The sequence below is a fragment of the Peromyscus leucopus genome, chromosome X (genome assembly GCF_004664715.2).
Source record: "Peromyscus leucopus breed LL Stock chromosome X, UCI_PerLeu_2.1, whole genome shotgun sequence".
Lineage (NCBI taxonomy): Eukaryota > Metazoa > Chordata > Mammalia > Rodentia > Cricetidae > Peromyscus > Peromyscus leucopus.
The window spans coordinates 53907866-53929952 of record NC_051083.1 but is presented as its reverse complement, the minus strand read 5'-3'; the positions used below and the strand labels follow the sequence as shown (position 1 = coordinate 53929952).

Sequence of the window (22087 nt, the reverse complement as noted above, 5' to 3'; positions counted from 1 at the left end):
ACTGGCTTGAGCTTATGTGAGACCTCAAATTCTGCCCACCCCTATGGTGACACACTTCCTCCAACAAGGCCACACCTATTCAAACACATGAGTCTATGGGGGCCATACCTATTCAAATCACTACAGGTGGATAATGTATAAAGAATGGAAATTTATTCCTTATAGTTCCCCAGAGACTGAAAAGTCCAAGATTAAAGCCCTGGCATCTGGTTACTGGTGAAAGCCTTTACATCAATCCTCCATTACTGTGGACCTGAGGCAAGGCTGAAATGTCATGACAGAGAATAACAGCTCACATCACGGCATCTTGGAAGCAGAGAGTCTGAACGAGGTACCCAAGATGAGCTATAGCACCTAAGACACACCTCTAATGATCTGTATCTTCCATCCAGGGCTCACCTCCTGGTTACCATGCTTTCCCAATAATGCCACCAAGTTATTAATGCATCTATTAATTGATCCAGTGATGAAGGCAGAGTTTATAGCTCTGTCAGTGATTGGACTTACCAACCTAGGGACCAAATCTTCAACATTTGAGGCTTTGGGGAGACAGTTCTTAGGCAAACTATGTCTTGCTGCATCCTCACACGCTAGAAGGTGGAAGGGTTTGAAGAGAGACAGTGTACCGATGTGGAGGAAGAGCAGAAGAAAAGACACTCACTTCCCCTTTCATGACGATATATTAGTCCATTCACAAGACTGGAGTAAAACCCCCGGGGAGCCCATACTTTGCAATATCATTGTTAATTAAATTTCTAACCCATGAACTGGCATGTGGGGTGTGGGGGGACATTCAGACCATAGAAATTATCCCAGACATCCATCTTCTAATGTCACAAACCTGTAAATGTATTCTCTTAAAATGGTAGGAACCGGCCCTGGTGGCACATGCCTTTAATCCCAGCACTCGGGAGGCAGAAGCAAGTGGATCTCTGTGAGTTTGAGGCCAGCCTGGTAACACATAATGAGTTCCAGGACAGTCAGGACTACACAGAGAAATCCTGTCTTCAACCCCCCCCCCCCAAAAAAAAAAAAGATGTTAAGAGACCTTGCAGACATTAGTAAGCTGATGGGAAGATTTTCCTGGGTTTAGGATGGACTCAAATTCCTTACAAACAGGGAGACAGACAGGATGGTGAGGATGAGAGGACATGTGACAATGGGGATAGATGTTGGAGTGACGCAGGGCTTAAAGGCAAGAAGTCTGCAGTCTTAAGTTCTGTTGCCTTCTTCAGCAGCATTTGATGGAGGAGCTTTTAGACATTTTCAATAGATAAAAAGTAAACCAGGAACTACCAGATAGCTTTCTTTTTTTCTTCCCTGAAACAGGGTTTCTCTGTGTAACAGTTCTAGTTGTCCTGGAACTTGTCTGCAGACCAGGCTGACCTCGAACTCACAACCTGACTGCCTCTGTCTCCCGAGTGCTGGGATTAAAGACATGTGCCACCACCACCTGGCTCAGCTTGCTTTATATTTTATTTTTTATATTGTAAACCACTTACCAAGTTTCTGGCCAAAATTGTGTAGAATAAGTTAAATATAATTTCATTCTATTAACCAATATGATTGTATTTCTTATGCATAGTTATATAGAAATAAAGTTTAAAAGTAGAAACAAAAACAAATAAACAAAGAGAAGAAAAAAAAGCCTGAAGTCATAAAGGTGAACTCTCCCTGTGTTGGTTAGTTTTTTGTCAACTTGACACAAGCTAGAACCATCTGAGAGGAGACAATCTCAGCTGAGAAAATGCCTCCATCAGATTGGCCTATAGGCAAGCCTGTGAGGCATTTTCTTGATTGAATATTGATATAGAAGTGCCCAGCCCATTGTGGGTGGTACCATCCTTGGGCAGGTGGTCCTGGGGTCTATTAAGAAAGCAGGCTGAGCAAGCCATAGGGAGCAGGTCAGTAAGCAGCACTCCTCCATGACCTCTGCATCAGCTTGTGCTTCCAGGTTCCTGCCTTGAGTTCATGCCCTGACTTCCCACAGTGATGTAGTGTGACTTGAGAGTTATAAGCTGAAATAAACCCCTCTCTTCCCATTTGCTTTTGGTCATGGTATTTTATCACAGCAATAGAAACCCTGACTAAGACATTCCCCTAGAGCTTCTAGAATGAATACCATCCTTCCTGTTCCTTGATCTATTTTTAAGGTTTATTTTAGTTTTACTTAACAGTAATTGTGTGCATTGTAGGTACAGTGTGATGTTTTGATATATGTATGCATCATGAAATGATCAAATCAGAAATTTAACATTTTTTTCTAGTTAAAACATTCAAAAGCTTCTCTTTTCGTCTATTTTGACCTCCATTTCTGACCTGGGCTAGTTCACAACCTCTTTAGGAAACCTGGTGGTCCCCCACTCCCAGGAGGTCACTATAGGGATGCTAAACACTGGATCAGCATAATGTACTGCAGCCTAGAACTTCTTGACTCAAGTGATCTTCTTGCCTCCCAAGTAGCTGGGATTCCAGGCATGTGCCACCATGCCTGGCCCCTTTAGCTCCTTTGAAATGTAAAATGCATTATTATTAGCTATACCCTCTGTGGTATGTAGTAGAACATCAGAAGATAGCTCCATTATGGTAATTGACACTTTGTATCAACTGACCATTTTCCCTTTGCCTGCTCATGGACTTTGAATTTAAGTATTCTGACTTTGAAACTGTGAGATAATAAATGTCTTGCTTTAAGCCACAAAGTTTGTGGTAATGTGTTATAACAGCTGTCAGAAGCCAACACAGAAGGAGTAAGCAGTGATTCCAACTCAATAGGCATGACTTGGTGAACCATTGTGGGTAATGACTGCTCGAAGTGTTCAAAAAGTGTCAGCCACCTTAAAGACTTTCCTGCTGTTGCCGGAAGTGATCCTAGGAATGGGGTCATCACTCAGTGGTGAGCAAATGGTCATGGGCTCTTCCAATATGGAGCTTATGGGCAGGAGAGGAAGACCGGCATTAAGCCAAAAATATCTTCCCTTAAAGGGGTCGATGTGCCAGAGAGGAGGAATGTACAGTGCGATGGAAGGAATTAGGAGACTCAATTCAAGTAGACGGTTGAGAGAGGTCCCTGAGGATGTGGTGGTGAATTCTAAGGATGAGTAGGGCTTAGCTATTTCATGATTGAAGGTGGAAAGAGTATTTCTGACAGAAGAAAGACCATGGCCAAAGGCTGCAGGTGGGAAAAACATTGCATTTCATTCACACTTAATATGAATCCAGTATTGTTAGAGCAGACAAAAAAAGAGCTAGAGTTGTACAAATAGGGAGTGGGACACAGTGACGCGACCAAACAAGGTCTTACGGTCTACCAAAAGAGAGTGACATGATGAGATGCAGAAACTTATATAAAAATCACTCAGGCCACAGTGGATGAAAGAGTAGGTTGGAAGCAAGAAGGGATGTAGGGGGAGCCAAGTATAATTGAAGTAGCCAGATGAGAAGTAATTGTAGCCATGAGTAGGATAAAGACATTAGTGAGAAGCAGAGGATTCAAGAGATGGAGAAGATGTAGAATTGGCATGTACAGCTTGAGGGAATCAGTGAGACATTGGCATGGAAGTGGACAGAAATGTTTGGAAGTATAGGAATCAGCACTGAAATGGTCAAATGAAGTCAGAGGGATAGTGGGGATTTTTTATTAGAGAGAAACAAGAAAGAAAGGGGCCATGGATCGCGCTCCAAGGCACTTCGAGAAGCAGCAGAAGAGCAGTAGTCACCCAAAGAAACCCAGCTGTGGCCAGAAGACAGTAGGAGAAAAAAAAGGGTGGCACTGAACTCAGAAGAGAGAAAGGCTTTTAATGTGGAAGGAGTAACGATGAGGGCAAATGTAATATGACTCAAAAGTATCTCTTGAACATACAAGTGGCAGTTGAGTAGAAATCTGTCATGTTGGATAATAGGGGCTGTGAGGGTTCATTTTCATTGTCAAGTTAACCAAGTTTGGAATCACCTAGGAGATACAGTTTGGGGCATATCTGTAAGGACATTTCCAGAGAAGTTGAACTGAGACCAGCTCTGAAATTGGGTGGCACCATCCTATGGCCTAAGGTCCAAGGATAAATAAAAAGGAAAAAAGGAGAAAGCAGCTGGGTGTTAGCATTCATCTACCCTTGCTTCTTGACTGTGGGAGCAATATGACCAACTTTGTTAAATTCCTGCCATATTGGGTTGATTATATGCCCTCAGACCAATGATTCTCTGTTGGGAGCCCTGCGGTCTATTTTTGGACCAGTATATGAGTGCTTGTCCAACAGGTCCAGATGAGGTAAAAACCCACAGGGACAGTCTTACTCGGCAAGGACCAGTGGACTTCAGGATACTGCAGGATACTGCTGGGACCACGCGGCCTGCATTCTCTCTTCTCTCTCGTGATATTGATGATTCTCTTGGTGGATTTAGTGTCATTTTGTCAATCTTACATGGAACAGATGTGATCATTCCTGAAAACCCAATTTTTCTCCAATATTTTCCCCTAAAATTCTTTGGGAGCTGATGCTTCTCAGGTTTCTTGTCTGGGGAAGCCAGCTGTCTGAAAGAGCCTGGGAGCTGTTCTGATTCAGAGCTGACAGGATCGGAGGCAGATCACCCCTATTTCTGTAAATATGTTTTGAATGATATTGTTGTTCTTGAAAATGTGTGCCTATGTCAATTACCTTTTAGTTTTGTAAAGACAGGATGTACCCAACTCGATATTTGGCCAAGCCAGCAAAATGATAACTGTTGTTTTGGGTTTAAAGATGTTTTGATGTTAAAGTTGGGAAAAACACATTTGGCATATTTGTTTTTGCTGGGGGTTAATGGAGGATGGAAAAAACATGTTTGTTATTATGGAAAAGCATGCTTGTTTTTGATGTATAAATAAAGATGGTTGGAGCTATTGCAGGCCGGCCACTTGTGTGAAACTCATCTGGTGGTCGGACACTTCATTTCTTTACACAGATGCCCTTCCCCACCTCAGGACCTGAACCCAGGCTTCAGCTGGACTGTGGCATTTCCCAACCTTCCTAATGCTTTGACCTCCAACCATAAAATTACTTTCATTGATACTTCTTAACTGTAATTTTGCTCCTGTTATGAATTGTAATGCAAATATCTATGTTTTACAATGTTCTTAGTTGACCCCTGTGAAAGGGCTGTTTGACCCTCAGGTTGAGAACCACTGCCTCAGACTGTGATTTAAAATAAACCTCTTCCCTCTATGTTGACTTTGTCAGGCAGTGTCACAGCAGAGGGAAAGGTAAGTACAATAGGAGCAAAATTACCATCTTCAGCACATCTGGCAGACATTAGTGAGAGTGGCCTCTTCAGGAAAAGCAGCACAGCTGGGAAAGTGTGCACATGTGCACTAACCCCATCAAGAACATGTACACGTGTGCACGAGCGTGCACACACACACACACACACACACACACACACACACACACACACACACTCCATTTGGGCTACTATGACAGAATACCATTGACCACATGGATTATCAACAACAGAAATTCACTTCTCATAGTTGAGGAGGTTACGAGGCCAAGATCAAGGTGCCAGCAGATCCGCTGTTTTGGGAGGCCTTGCTTTTTCACAGACAGAACCTTCTTGCAGGGTCCACTCATGGTGAAAGGAAGATAGTAGCTGTCTAGAGTCTCTTTTACATGAGCACTAACCCCAGTCATGAGAATCCAGACTCTGCATCGCAGGGCAGGTGGAGGTTTCAGCATATGAACTGGGGGCAGGGCACCAACATTCAGATGATAGCAGCTTGTGTCCCTGTATACCTGTCTTTTGCAGACCACCCCGTCACTGATTTTTCTGAGCTCTCTCCTTGCTTCTCCCGTGTCCACCAGGTCCTGGCTATTCTACCTTGAACTGTGAGTTCACTTGTTCTTTTGCTGTCCTCTTCTCATTTTCTTTGTATTGGGGGAGAGACTTTTTTTTATTACTAAGAAATTTTCTGTTCATTTTACATACCAATCACAGATGCCCCCTGTCTTCCCTCCTCCCGCCCCCCCAGCCTCCCCCCTACCTACCCCCCATTACCACCTCCTCCAAGGCAAGGTCTCCCCTGGGGAGTCAGCAGAGCCGGGTACATTCAGTTGAGGCAGGTCCAAGCCCCTCCTTCCTGTACCAAGGCTGTGTAAGGTGTTCCACCATAGGCACTGGGCTCAAAAAAAGCTGGCTTATGCACCAGGGATGGATCCTGATCCCACTGCCAGGGCCCCCTTAAGTAGGTCAAGCTAAACAACTGTCTCACCTGTCCAGAGGGCCTAGTCCAGTCTCATGGGGGCTCCACAGCTATTGGTTCACACTTCATGAGTTCGATGGAGAGATTTTGTATCTCCAGGGAGTCTGAGTTAATCAAAAATTCACTGCAATTGTTTCTTGCACAGTGAAAACACAGCAGCTATTCACTGGGTTCATGGCCATACCTGCTGGGAGACTAACTTTTAGTTCCCAGTGGGTCCAATGACCTGGGATGGATGTGTGAAGTTGGCATGACGAAGAAACTCTGACCACCTGTTTCAAACAAGTGGCCTGGGAAAGCCTGGGCCATTTTTATTTATACAATTTCAATGGTTTGCATGAACAGTTTTACAATCAATTTTATTTAAGTTTCTAATAATGGTTACAGTAATTGCCAGTGTGTTCCTTTACCTCATTCCCCTCCTGTCCCCCACTTTCCCATGGGTAACCATTACCTACTTGATTCATAGCTCTAATGTCAGGAACATAAGCAGAGTTGCAAGTGACAAAGTTTTTCTACCTAGGCACACCTACAGGTACAACAGTGTGCCCAGTTGGCAGCAGTTACGGTTACAGCATCATGCAAAGTGAGAGAGAGCTTTGCCTGTAGTGGTTAATGTTTGCCTCCAGTCAAATCTAAGTTCTCACAACTAACTCATCAGCCAAGGCTGAAGCAATTCACTCTTCATTCTGTAGCACTCTGTCTGCTGTGGGGACATACCGGGTTCTCTCCTATCCTCCTGTACACTACATAACTTAAAAGCTTCCTCTTAATAGTTGCCACTGCTTATCTCCTGTTCTCATATCCCCTTCCTCTCGACTTCTTACAGTATTGGCACAGCTATTAGAAAGGAGGGCATTGTGGGTTTCTATAATTCTGCTTCATTCCCGGTTCCTAGACCATCCCCATTAACTCTTGATATCCTATTTATTTGCATTTCTCCTATATTCTCTTTTTTTCCCCGGAGCTGAGGACTGAACCCAGGGCCTTGCACTTGCTGGGCAAGCACTCTACCACTGAGCTAAATCCCCAACCCCATCTCCTATATTCTCATTTCTTGTGGTTAAAATCATTCTCTCTAGAACAGTTATGCAGATTTGTAATGTCATGAACTACTGTGACTCTTTCAGACAAGGTGAGTTGGAAAGGCAACATCCTGTTCTTGGAGAACCCTGAATTCATGGTCACACTTGAAACATCAAGGCTTTAGGATCAGGTCCACTGTACATTTTTAACAACATCCCTCTGGCTCACCCAGAAGAGCGTCATCGGGAAAAATTTTCCTAATGTAACAGCCATTTCATCTGTAGCTCTAAAAAGTGGAACTAGAGGCAGCCAGCAATATGGTTTGTATGAGGAAAGCAAGGAGAGTGAGTAGCACATATGTTCCTGGGGTCGTGCCCAGAACCGTGCAGTGAACTATCCATCGGCCTTGCCACAAGGAGAACTTGTCCCCCCCCCCCCCCGAAGAAGACACATGGCTCCTGGCACACACTTGTGCAGACAAAGGACAATAGGATGGTAGGCAGGCAGGCACTTTCACAGAGAAGTGTAAGAAAGGTAACAGGTAAGTCTCCTACCTGTGAGACGCCAGGACGGCTGCCAGAAAAGCCCTGGGTTAAAGGTTAAGGGAAATAGACAGTGTTGCTTTATTTTCCTGCTGAAATTCAGCTTGTGCGTGATCCAAATGGAGTTTCTTGACCATGTCCATGAAATGCACACAGGAGTGAAGCTTTTCTATCCTAGAGGTGGCATAACATCAGAATGGGAGCAGGTATAGCTTGCGTTATGCTGCCAAACAAAACTTACCCGAGACTGAAGTGACTCTCTCCCTGGGACCAGTGACAACAGAAGAGCTTATAGAAGAAAACCAAACCAAACCAAACCAAACCAAACCAAACACAACAACAACAACAAAAACCACAGTGAAAGAATGAAGCCATTCTGAGGGAAAGGAAGAACGGGTCTATACAATGAGCTATGCAAGGAGAGACAGAATACAAGGCTGACTTGTACCCCAAGACTGCCTTGTGTTGTTGAAAAAGAACTGGAGCCATTGCAGAGTAATAGCAAAGTTCCAAACTCAGCTTTGAATCATGTCTTCACTACAAACAGAGCTTTTACCCGTACATTTTGCAGCAGATATTTCACCCTCTTCTCACTATTTTTTTTCTCCTTTGTGTCTGGAAATTAGTGCCTCAAATAAAATAAAATGACTTCTTAATCCCTGGGACAATCCTTGTCCTAACTCTTCCTTTAGGATCTGTTGAATAAGTTAGTGGGTGCCTAAGGAACAATAGCCTCAGGCAGCGATCCTGGCATCAGTCAATAATTTATTATTGCAGTCAGTGCTTCTCTAGTAGACCCACAATCTCCTTATCAGAGGTCAGCTCAAGTCCACCCTTCTTACTTTACAGGTGAGGAAAGGTGGAGGAACTGTCCCAAACTCAGAGCCAGTGGGGCAGACTCGAAAGGGATACTTCAAGGTCAGATGTTCGGATGTGAAAAGAAGCAGTCCCCCCCCCACACACACACAACTGAAATATGACTGACAGCTGGAGAGGACTTTCTTCAGTCCTTACACTATACTCATAATAATGGCTTCATTACTTCAATATCCCATTTCCAGATGAGAAAGTCGAAGCTCAGAGAAGGTACCTAACCCGTCTATTACCACAGCATCAGTAAATGATAGAACTATCTAACCTTGTAGGATGACTGTGTAGGGATTATGGGTATCTAGGGCTGATCCTACTCCCCAGTTTGGACAGGTGATGGCTTACTGGTGGCCTATGGCACGGCCAAAGGTCCATCCAACCAAAATTCTCAACCTGACTGCATTGTTGCCATGGTTAACAGTTGCACGCGGACTCACTGCTAGAAAAGAACGAAGCCTTGTGGCCATGGGGCACTGAAAAGTTGTCTCTTTTTGAAAAGTGGGAAGGGAAATTACCAGAAGCAATAGGATGGCTCAATAAAATGATACTAATCAGGTGGAGAAAGTGGGGTGGGATCTCTGGAGAAAGAAAGGCTACAATGAAAACACATACTGTTCAGCTCAGACTTGTCTGTAGAATGAAGGCTAGAGAGATAGCTCGGTCGTAAAGAGCTTGCCTTGCAGGCACGAGGGTCTGCGCTTGATCCCCCAGGACCCACAGGAAAGAGCCTGGTGTGGTGATGCACACTTGGAATCCCAGCACTGGGGAGGTGGAAACAGGTGGGTCTCTAGAGATTGCTGACCAGTAAGCTTGGCCTATTTGGTGAGTTTTAGGCACGTGAGAGATTGTGTGTGTGTGTGTGTGTGTGTGTGTGTGTGTGTGTGTACAACAATACCTGAAATTTACCTCTGCATGTACGCGTGCGCGCACGCGCGCACGCACACACACACACACACACACACACACACACACAAGCATACACAAATTGTAGAATGGCTGGGTCTGTATCTTTCATATGATGTGTATAAAACTAGATCAGCATGCATTTATAGACCTGGATCAGTTTGCCATGACTGTATTAATTGGGAAATGAGGCCATAGCTGCATAGAATTGATTCAGAAATCATCTTGGGCTTGGCATACACAGGTCCATGCCTGGCCTGCTTTAAAAAATTGTGTGGTATGGTGTGTGTGTGTGTGTGTGTGTGTGTGTACAGTATGAGGGCAGAAGAAGGTGCTGGGTCCCAGGAACTGGAGTTATAGGAGGTTGTGAGATACCTAATGTGGTACTAGGAACCAAACTCTGATCCTCTGGAAGAGCAGCAAGTGCTCTTAACTGCTGAGCCAGCTCTCCAGTGCCTGGCCTGCTTTTAAAATAAATGAATGCAGCCAAGTGTGGTGGCATGTGTCTTTAATCTTAGCACTGTGGAGGCAGAGGCAGACAAATTCCTATGAGATCCAGCCTGGTCTATATAGTGAGTTCTAGGCCAGCCAGGGCTACAAAGTGAGACCCCCATCCCAAAAGAACATAAAACATGAATAAATATGAACACCCATGAAACCAACAGCCAAACCAAGAAATAAAAGCATTTGGGGAAGCTGCCCGACAACATAAAGTCTTGACGAACAGAATATAAACAGATTAATGAAATCTCATATTGATCTATCTGAAAAGAATGTAGTTTGGTTAATTTGTAGATGTAAACATTCTCATATATTTTGATCCAACCATTCCATTTCTGACCTGTCCCAAAACAATGTTCTTGGCTCCACTGTCTACTGATTGTAGTAGTAAAAGGATAGAAGGTGGATAGATGATAGATAGAAAAAGGATGGAAGAAAGAGAGAAGAAAGAAATAAAGAAAGAAGGAAGGAAGGAAGGAAAGCAAGCCAGGTGGTGGTGGTGCAAGCCTTTAATCCCAGCACTCAGGAGGCAGAGGCAGGTGGATCTCTGTGAGTTCGAGGCCAGCCTGGTCTACAGAGCAAGATCCAGGACAGGCTCCAAAGCTACACAGAGAAACCCTGTCTCAAAAAAAAAAAAACAAAAAACAAAAAAAAAATAAATAAAAAGAAAGATAAGAGGTACAAACTAAATGGCCCTATATCTAGACATGTAATGTGACATGACCCTTTGTAATGCTGAGAGTAAAAACTAGTTCCAGAAGTCTCCTACAGCACTTTTGTGTGTGCAGTACTAGAGATTAGACCTGGGGCCTTGTGTATGCTAGGCAAGAGCTCTGCTACAGAGCCACGGCCCTACCCCCTTTGTTTCTTTGGTTTGTTCTTTGAGACAGGGTCTCACTATGTAGCCCTGGCTGGCCTTGGACTTGCTTGGTCCACCAAACTGACCTTGAATTCACAGAAATTGGCCTGCCTCTGCCTCTCTAGTGCTGGGATTAAAGGTGAGCACTACCACCCCACCCCATGACCCACAGCCCTTTTAAAATGTATTATTTTGTGACAAGGTTTCACTAAGTTGCCCAGGCTGGCATCAAACTCATTGTGTAGGTTGAACAGGTCTCAACCTTGCAATTTTCCTGCCACAGCCTCCCGGAGTAGCAATAATTGCAGGCCTGTGCCACAGTCTTCATTTTTCAAGTCCAATTAATGGAAGCAAAACCTACATAATCATGTATATGTGTTTCACAAAATTGTATTGCATAAAATCTGAAGAAAGGTAAAATTCAGGGCAATGATACAATAGGCCAGAAATGTTAAGGAATTAACTTCCTTTTTAAGGAATAGCCCTCAGTCACTACTGACAGGAATTAGCTTACAAATATCCTGGCTTCCTGGCCTCTCAGGTGGGATATGATATTCCAAGTTACCCAAAAGGATGAAGTTACAGCTACCTATGGAAACTTACATGGTTATAAGTCATTGATTGGGCTGCCCTCCTACTCCTCTGGAAGTGGGTTTTGGCATCATCTCTTAAGCAAATCACATAGGGGGTTTGTGTCACTCAAATATCTCTCACTACAGCAAAATAGCCGAACTAATCAACTTAAAAGAGAAAGGTTTCAAGCTGGGCAGTGGTGGCGCATGCCTTTAATCCCAGCACTTGGGAGTCAGAGGCAGGTGGGTCTCCGTGAGTTAGAGGCCAATCTGGTCTACAGAGCAAGTTCCAGAACAGGCTCCAAAGCTACAAAGAAACTCTGTCTCAGAAAAAAAAAAGTTTCTGGGGATGTAGCTCAGTGATAGAGCACAAGGTTCTGGGTTCAATTTGTATACCATAAAACAGTAAAAGAATAAATGAAGGAAGGTTTATAGCAGTGGGGGAGGAGATTTAAAGCCAGGGCATTGTGTATGCCAAGCAGCCATGTACCATTGAGCTATACCCCTAGCTCAGGAAAAGTTGATTTAGACTCACAATTATGAAGTGTTCAATCTATGCTCAGTTGGCCTGTTGATTTTGGGCTTGTGGTGAGGCAGTACATCATGGTGGGAGGGTGTGGTGAAGGATACCTAACCCATAGCTAAAGAAAGGAAAAGACTACGATCCTCTAATTGCCAGTTGGGGTCCACCCATTTGTTACCTAAAATGTTCCCCTAGACCTTACATCTGAAAGATTTCATCACGTCCCAATAATGTTACAGAACGAGGATGGGCTTTACTATGTGGGCTTATGGAAAACACTTAGCCAAACCTATAACAATCTGTTTCAGGAAAAAACCCAAGGTACTCTTCTATCTCAGGTCCCAGTGATGACACTTTCCACCTTGACACATGGAACTCCAGACAAACTAAAGAGCCAGTATTAAGTATTTAAAATAGAAGCTCAGGGCTGGGCATAATGTTTGCCATGCAAGCATGAGGTCCATAGTTCAGATCATTAGCACCCATATAAATGTTGGGTGGATGTAGTGGCCTGCCTGTAATCTTAGAGCTTGGGGGATGGAGACAGGGCTAGCTAGCTAGACTAGTTATACCAAATTGCTGAGTTCTGGGTTCAAGCCAGAGACTCTACCTTATTATATAACATAGACACTGATCATAGAAGACTCTTGATGACAATCTCTGGTCTCCACATGTGCACACACACATGTACACACAAAAAAAAGAAAACTAATAGCTTTCATCAATTTCAGGGCAGCTACCCACCAACCCCACAGTTCCCCAGAGTGTTCTTGAGTGAGAATAGCAGGAAATATTATATAGAAGTATTTAGAGTGTGGAGATAAACAGAAAATACAGGATAACCTTGAGAGGGCCTGGAACCTATTCCAACAGGCCCTGACTGTCTCTGTCCTAGAGTATTTATAGAAACGCCAAGGGGTGGAACAAAAAGACCTCCCCCCAGCACAGCCAAGTGCAGACCATCTCAGACACCTGCACTCAGGCCTGTGGTCCAATCATCCTCTCTATGCAGACCTGCTGGGTAAAGCCACAAGAAACCTTAAAATGGGCTCCACAATCAACAATTCAGTATTATTTATCATTGAAATGTTAACTATGGGTCCTTGATATCCTTGATGGACTAAGGTGAAAGTATCCTGTCCCAATTCCACACCTTTGCCTATTCCACTCTTTCCCCAAACCCCAAAGCTCATCATATTTCTCAGTATGATATGCTCTTAGGTTCCTCTATTGCCTGGCTCTTTGTCTTCTACTGAACCATCCTCAAAGCACCCATCCCAGGCCCGATTTCTTCTACCTTCCCCATTCTATGATCACTCTGAGAGGCTCTGAATTCTGTCCATAATTCCAAGCCCTGACTTGTATAACTAAACCTATCAAGTTACTCCTTGAGAAAAAGGGAAATTAAAGGGCAAATGAGTCAACATTTCTTCCTGCCACACTCAAAACTAAGACAAATAACTATGTTTAGCCAGACAGTGGTGGCACACTCCTTTAATCCCAACCCTTGAGAGTCAGAGGCAGGTGGATCTCTGAGTTTGAGGCTAGTCTGGTCTACAGAGCAAGTTCCAGGACAGTCAGGGATACACAGACAAACCCTGTCTCAAAAAACAAACAAACAAACAAAAACAACAAAAAAACCCCAAAACTAGAGCCAAACCAAAATTAAGACCAGAAACTATATTTGTCTCCCCCTCTTCCTATGCCTCCTCCTCCTTGTTTTTTAAAGATAGGTTTTTATAGCCTAGGCTATCAGGTGTTGTGACAGGACAAGAGAGTACAGAGTTTCCTACATCTTCTGTTTTTGCTAAGGGCATTTTAGATTTGACTAGAATTTGATCTCCTTGATTTGGAAGCCCTAAGGAAAATTATCCAACCTGAAGTCAAGATGCCCCAGTTAACTTTTTTTTAGCTTCTGTTAAACCATTTGTTTGTGCAGAAATCCCACCCTTCCCGCTAACTGCTCATCTTAGCTTCTGTTAATCTGCTTGCTTGCACAAAACCTCCCCTGCAGCTGCCAAGGAAGATACTAGTATGTGATTTTTGCCTTTAAAAATCCCTTTCTCTATCCAGGTGTGGTGGCACATGCCTTTAGTCCCAGCACTCAAGAGGCAGAGGCAGAGGCAGAGGCAGAGGCAGAGGCAGAGGCAGAGGCAGAGGCAGAGGCAGAGGCAGAGGCAGAGGCAGGTAGGTCTTTGAGTTGAAGGCCAGCTTGATCTACACAGTGAGTTCCAAGATAACCAGTGCTACACAGAGAAACCTGGTCTTGAAAAGTAAACAAACAAGACAAAACCCACAAACAAAACAAAACCCACAAACAAAACAAGACAAAACAAAAATCCAATTGGCAAAAGATTGTGTCTGTGTGGTCTTCTCTGGTGGGCACCCCATAACAATGTCTTGTCTTGAACCAGTCAGAATTTAAGCTCATTAGTTTTCAAGTTGGCCCCTATTTCTCATTATTGAGACTAACATGGGCTATTTTTTTCTCCAAAGCATAAATACAGTTCATGGAGAAATGAGCAAGAGTGAGAGTAGTTACTGATGGAAGAGACAATGATTTTATAGAGATTATTAAAATGTGTGTACAGGTACCCACAGAGGCCAGAAGAGGGCATCTCTTCCTCTGGAGCTGGAGTTCCAGGTGGGCCATCTGATGTGGGTACTGGGAACAGAACTTGGGTCCTCTAGAAGATCGGGAAGTGCTCTTAACCACCGAGCCACCTCTCCAGCTCCAGTTTTGTTCATTTTTTTTGTTTGTTTTTGAGACAGAGTTTTGCTATGTAGCTTTGGAGCCTGTCCTGGAACTCGCTCGGTAGACCAGGCTGGTCTCAAACTCACAGAGATCCACCTGCCTCTGCCTCCCGAGTGCTATGATTAAAGGCATGCACCACCACCATCTGGCAGTTTTGTTCACTTTTATTTGATGAATATTTTTGTGACTTTAAATAATGACAGGTACTTATGCAGAACACTGTCTAGTATGGAAGGGAGCATTAATAATGGTATAGCACAGTGTTGGGAAGGTTAGAATGGGTAGTATTGTTTGTTAGGAAACCATGTAGCAGGAGAGACAGGATGGACTTTCTCAGACAGGGAAGGCCTCCCTTCATGTTTAAGTGAGTAACTGCAATCTGAGGCATTTGGTAGGAGAGAGGTGAGTTAATAGAGAGTGGTTCACACATCAAAATCCTGGGAGGCTTGCATATGAGTTAAGTCTTTTGCATCACAAAACATCACAGCTTAGTGGCTGGCAACAAACTCTGAGAATTTGGGTGTTAAGAGTCCAAGGATATCTATCTCCCTTTGATAAGGGCTTTTAGCACAGAATCTTTCAAAGATTGCAGTGGGGCGTGAATCAAGGTCTCAGGCCAGAGCTATGCCACCTCCAGGTCATACAGTGGGAGCATCTGCTTCCAAACTGTGAGGGAGAGGAGAAAGAAGGGGAGTGGGAGCAGGAAAAATGAGGGAGGGAGGAGAGGGAGGGAAGGGAGGGGATGGGAGAAGAAAAAGAGGGGAGGGAAGAGGATGCTAGGCATGCTGGTACATTTATTACAACTCATGAACCAATATATATGATTATTAAACACATTTAGTCTAGAGAGGATACCTTAGTTTTTAAACCTAACATTTCCTTTTGTACTCCAGAATTCCATCCAGGATAGTACATTATATTTAGTTGTCATAATTTCCTTGGGTTCCTTCTGCCATGCCACCTTCTCCAATTTTCCTTACTTTTAATGACCTTGATAGTTTTGAGGCATGCTGGTCAGGTATTTTGTAGGTTTTTAACCTAACCACTGAGTGTAATTTCATCACTTTGGACCATAATCTATTGGTTAGAGGCTACTGCAAGCCTAGCCCACATTTAGGGGAGGAGGATTAAGCTGTAGCTCTTGAAGGCAGGCGTATCAAAGAATTTGTGGTCAAGTCCTTGGGCCTCCCCTCCAAAGTGTTGGTTTCAGTAGGACTGTGATGGAGGCCAAGGATGTGCATTTCTAACAAACTTCCAGGTGTGGCTGCTGTGAATGGGCTAGAGATTTCATGAAGAACCTTCTGTGCAAGACCTTATTGTGCACAACAAGCTGGAAAAATAGAGATGATTCAAACTCAGGAGATAATTACCACTGAAATCAATGCGCTTTAGTTTCGAGATTAACCCTTATGCACAAAAGAAGACCCAAAGTGCCTTATATTTGTATTAGATATGATTTATTTTATTAAATTGTCACAAATGTAAGGGAGAGAAGTCATGCATCTCCATCTGACATTAAAATAATTGAGACACAGAAAGGCTAAGAGACTAGTCTTAGGTCACACAGCATGCTAATGATAGGCTCAAGTTCCGGGCTGCGTCATGTGAGCCATGGACCAGCACAAGTTTGCATTATGCAGGCCTCTTTCACATTTTCCCAACTTTTAGGACTGTGACACTTTTTAGAGAAGTGTAAAATTAGGCACACTCATTTAAAGTAATTAAAAACATCAGAATAAATAGCTTTAAAGTAGCAGTTTGTGCAGCAGAAAAAGAAATTACGAAAAAGTTGATGAGTAAGTTCAGAAAGATGTCACATAGGTGGAAAACCTCTGTCCCCACCAACACCCAGCTTTTCCCTTCTTGGTGATCTCCATCCATAACTGCTACCAGTAAAACTCCATCAGTAGGCAGCACCCAAGAAAAGTGAGTAGACAGCCACAGGCCGTACCTTCTTTTTGTCTGCCCATACACTCCAACTGCAGTCAGTGCTGTGCTCTGTTGGTAAAACTGCCTTTTAGAAAGATTACTAAGTCTCTTTAGGCTTTTCCTTGAATGGAAAAGACAGACTAGTCCAGGTACCAATCATAGTTGTACTTGGACATCTGGAAATATGGGAAGACCACAGGATATCTCTGAATGCATGTGCTATTTTTCTTTAAATTCAGATAGACTTGCAATAATTTTATAAAGCAAAGAAATGGGTACATAAAACACCCAAATGAAGGCATAAAACCTTTACACTAATAATCGGATTAAGAAGGTTTTTTTTTTAACCTTTCTTTGTAGTTGATGTTTATACATTATCAAACATTAAGTCAATGTTTGAAGGTAATGGTTAAAGCAAGCAGTATTTCATATAGCCACATCAGGAAATACCAATTTCATATACTGAGCCATGAATCAAGTTCACTATCATGCAAAGAAAATCCAGCACAGTGTAAACATAGATACCTGCTCCCAAATAGTGGTGAAACTGAGTCAGGGTTCTATGGTGGTTAAGGGGTTATGAAAGAATGTTCAGTGGCTGTAATTTGAGCCTTTCCAGTGGATTTGCATGTGGGGGCAGAAGGGGGGCAATAAAAATAACTATGATGAATTCCATCCAACTGTTTTGGGGAGAGGGAAGCTAGGAAGCATGGAAATCAAGTGTTAATGACTTTTATTTGTAATGCATTCCTCCAATGGTGGTAGAAGTGAGAGGGGAATGAAATAGAGTTAGTGACCTAAGGATCTTGTGCAGTTATTAGCTCAGGTGGTTACTGAAGGTATAGAGCCAGGAACCGCAGCCAGTGACGTAACAATCCTTTTTGTAACAATTGGCCCAAATGAATTCACCAGAGTGAAGGTGGGCCGAAAGGGAGCACATCTCCTGAGGCCAGGTTAACTGATATTACAATGAATTCTGCCCAGTGGCCAGGGGTGGGGGCGAAGCAGGAGCTTCCATTTAATTCTGTGCTTTACCAGTATTGTTGGAGGGGATAAAAGAAACCATGTAGTTAAGGGGTAAAGAATTTGAAAAAGCATAGGACTGCAAGCAACAACTTAAAGCGGAGCAGTCAGCTGATCTAAGGAGGGCCTTCCGGAAGAGGGGCCTGGGGTTGGAAAGGTCTAGGGCAGCGCTAAAGATCCGTGTTTCAGGGTGTGGGCCCCTGGCGTCCTCCAGGCTTCCATGCACCTTTAGGTCTTTGGAAGACCTGATCCGGGAAGCGACTGGCCGCAGCCAGGCTCGCGAGGACCAGGATAAGCCTCACAGGCGAGGGCGGGAGGTTTGTGCGTGTTACCCGGACTACCGGGGCTCTAAGAATGCTTTGGCGGCGGCGGCAGCCAATCAGCGGCGCGCGCGTGCAGCCGCGTGCCCCTCGCGCCCCTCACATCCCACGCGCGCCGCGTACGTGCAGCGGCAGACCCCGCCTCTTCCAGGCGGGGCTTAAGAACCCGCGGGCAGCGGGCCACGGCCGCCTAACTGCCGCCGCCGGTGCTTGTTTAGGTGCTGCGGTGGCGACTGCTCTGGTGGCGCCAAGGCCGAGCTCCCAGGTGGAGGGAAAGCCCCGCCGGCGCCGCCTTCGTGGTGCGGCTCGGTGTCGGCGGCCCCTGCAGCGGTCCGGGACGTCTCGGTGGATGTGCGCATTACCGGGGTGAGGATGCGGCTCTTCTACCAGCTGCTCAAGCAGCCAGTGCCCAAGCAGATCGAGCGCTACTCCCGCTTCTCTCCGTCACCGCTCTCAATCAAACAGTTCCTGGACTTCGGTGAGTGCGACGCCGTGGGGCCACCGCCAAGGCCCCGAGGAAGTGAGGGAGCCGCCATCCCGGCCCGCCTTGCAGCCTCAAGGCAAAGTCCGTGGGAACCGCCGGGCGGGGTGATGGGGATACAAGCCTGGGGCTCTCCTGGGGCTGAGGTTTCGGGTTTCAGGAGGTGGAGGGGCAATGCCGGACACCCTCATGCCAGTCGGAACTCCTCAGTTATCCAACCCTTGCTTCAGATCTACTTGACTCAAACCTCACTGTCCTTAAAACTTGGGAAAGATCTCTTAAACGTTTTTATTTTTAGTTTTTAATGGTTAGGTAAGACATTTAGAAACACCTTGAGGCTGAGTAAATCCTGAAGTGGCGTTTTGTTCTTTTTCTGCTGTAAGGTGTTGGGTAGCCTGGAGTGGCAGGACCTGAACGTCTCCATTATGATACCTTAAAACAGTCATATTTGTGGGCTGCAAATACCTTACTTGTTGGGCAAGAGCTGACCTGTGGGCTCCTGGCTACAGAGCAGGGGTTCCAGGACAGCTCCAGCCTAAGTGTGACCACCTTGCACCCATTGGCAGCTGAGCAAGTACTTTGTGTACATGGATTGAGATGGGAAGGGAGAGGACCCCAATAAAGCCCGAGGCCTAACTTAGGTGGGAATAGATTCTACTACCTTCCATTAACTGATCAATCATGTTTCTCCAGAGGATGTCATTCCAACTCCAGCAGATCGAATGCAGTTGTGAAACACCTGAAAATAAAACAAAAATGGAACTCAGCATTGCCGAAGGAAAATCAAGATGAATTAGGCTCTCAAAGCCTAGATCTGTTTAATTCATTTGATTTAAAAATGTCATGGGATGGGTTGGGTATCAAAGTGCAAATTTGGTAGAACCTTCTGGGAAGACTAGATATGGAAAATGTAATGTTGTCTATACTTGGGGGCAAACTTACAGGATGGATAGAGAGGTATAGATTAAAGATTTAAGCTGATGCCAAATTAAGTTTTAGAAATCAAGCTGCCAAAGATAGATGATGAAAATCTAAGATGAGTGAGAAGTTGGCCTTTTTGTCTTAAATTTCATTTTCAAAAGCTTTTCAGTAGTTGGACCCTATTCTCTCTCTCTCTCTCTCTCTCTCTCTCTCTCTCTCTCTCTCTCTCTCTCTGGCTACTTGTAAAATTTATTCTTAAACATTTTATTTATGTATGTATTTGTGTGGGTACACTGTCATGGTGTGTCTGTAGAGGTCAGAGGACAACTTGTGGGAGTTAGTTCTCTCCTTCTCCCATGTGGGTCCCAGAGATCAAACTCTGGTGGTCAGGCTTGCAGAAGATGCCTTTACTCACTGCATTTTCTTATCCCACCCTGCTTGTAGAGTTTTAGAGGTTTGAGGCAGGGCCTGACTTCACAGCTTAGAAGGAATATGTTGCTATTTCTATAAATAGGCATGTTTCTCTAACTTAGGGTATAGAGTTTATTTGAACATGGAAACCTTTTGTTAGGGTAAACTGAGACAAATTAATTCTCAGTAAAAAGTACAAAAGGAATCTTGGTCACCCCCACATTAAAAGTTTGTGATAGTTCGAATAGTGTGCCTGAAATTGCAGTTAATTGATTTCTGTGGCAGTTAATATCTCCCGTGTTAATAGGCATCTTGGCAAGGATGTTACTTGAGTAGGCAAGTTACAGTAGTGGATAGTGTTGTGGATAATCTATGGGGCGAGTATCTAGAAATGAATTTTCTCTAAAAGCATTGAGGTCAGTGGTTTGGGGCCAGGGCCTCATGCTCTGAATTTCTGGTGTTAGTGTAGGGGTGGGATGTAGGGCACTGGTATTTTTAGAAGACCCAGGGTCATTCTAAAGTATCATTACGGTTAAAAATCATTAACTAGGTACACTTCTGGCTTATCTGCTGTCATCCTTTCTTCTGTGTGGAGTATTTGTTTAAGCCTTTAAAATAAGAGTTTCTTGAATTATATCTTTACTGGAAATTCAGTCTGCAAGAATAACAAGTATTCTAAATGGAGTATCATTTGCAAGGGCAAGATTTAAAGAAAAAAAAAACATCAAACATCATATGTTCTTTTTCTGCTCAAGGTGACAGTTACATGGTTTCTAATTCAAAAGATGCAAAAGGACCTAGGCAGAAAAGGCCTTTTTTCTGCTTCTGTTGACTAGTCTTGCAATTTTTGCCTAAGTTTCACCTTATAATTTTATTTGTATCTTGCTTTTTAAACTTAATACAAAAAAACTTACTTTATATGTACCTGTAAACTTCTTTTCTCTTTTTATGACTTTTGAGAATTCATATGGTGTAGTGTAATTAGACAGCTCACAATTGATGGCTATTGAGATGTTTCTAGTCTTTGCTATGACAACAAGTACTACAGTGGATTATTGTGTACATTGTAATTTCACGCATGTCTGGGTGTTAGATAGAAGACAAATTCCTAAAGGTGACCTTGTTATATCAGGAAGGATGCACATTTGTAATTTTGATAATTGTGAGCAAATTCCTTTCCATAGGAGTTGTCTGTCTACCTACTGGAAGTTTCTGAGACAGACTTTTCCTGTACATGGTTGTCATTCTTTTGATAGGTGAAAAGTCATGTTTACATAGAAATGTTTTTTTCTTCAAGTAGACTTTATCCTGGCTTTTCATTATGGAAGATTGTAAACATAGAAGTAGAAGGGATAGTTGGATGAACTCGGGTTGCTACACTGAAAGCCATGTGCTACTTGTATATGTTTGCATATGCAGGCTGGTAGGTTTTCTTATCAAAGTTAGGTGTGTTTCAGAAAGAAAATTTTTACTTTTTTTTTTTGGTTTTTTGAGACAGGGTTTCTCTTTGTAGCTTTGGAGCCTTTCCTGGAACTCACTCTGTAGCCCAGGCTGACCTCGAACTCACAGAGATCTGCCTGCCTCTGCAATTTTTACTTTTTATTCAGTAACACTAATTTATTCTTTTGAGTTAACTTTCTTTAAAGATTTGGTATATTCCCATGAAACCTTCCACAGGAATCTATGGTATTGGTCTGTGTAGGTTTTCTGTGTCATCTGGAATGCCTTTGGATAGATTTTGCTAGAAAGTAATTTTCATCAATATTTTTTGGCCAGTTTGGATAAATGTATAAACACAACCTGCTTTTTTTTTTTATCTTTCCATTTAGGAGCTCACTTTTTTTGTGCTTTTAAAAAGTTTGTTTGTTTTTTGACAAACTTATAAATGTATGTAATAAATACATTCTTACTAGTTTCTCCTATCACTATTAACTGCTACTCCACAGTCCCTTTCCTAGATTCATGAATTTTAGTTTGATTTTATGATCCATTTAATTGAACCAGAGCTGCCTGGGTGACCATTGGATTGGAGCTTGGTAGGGTCTTATTATTTTATTGAGACAGGGTCTGGAATCCCCCATGTAGACTAGGCTGGCCTCAAACTCAGATTTGCCTGCCTTTGCCTCCTTTGTGCTAGGATTAACAATATGTGCCACCATGCCCAGATTTATTTATTTATCTATCTATCTATCTATCTATCTATCTATCTATCTATT

The 22087-nt window shown here is 43.5% G+C and overlaps 1 protein-coding gene across 2 annotated transcripts in view; it reads left to right on the top strand.

The window, feature by feature from the left end:
* Positions 1 to 18203: 18203 nt before the first annotated feature.
* The window catches only part of Pdk3 (pyruvate dehydrogenase kinase 3), a 60088-nt gene continuing 56204 nt past the window's right edge, over positions 18204 to 22087 (top strand). The window contains exon 1 of one of the 2 annotated variants that reach the window (XM_028881675.2): positions 18204 to 18536. In XM_028881675.2, the coding sequence (XP_028737508.1) occupies positions 18431 to 18536 (106 nt within the window). In that variant the 5' untranslated portion in view covers positions 18204 to 18430. The remainder of the gene's footprint in view (positions 18537 to 22087) is intronic. The other variant, XM_028881676.2, reaches the window with a different exon arrangement.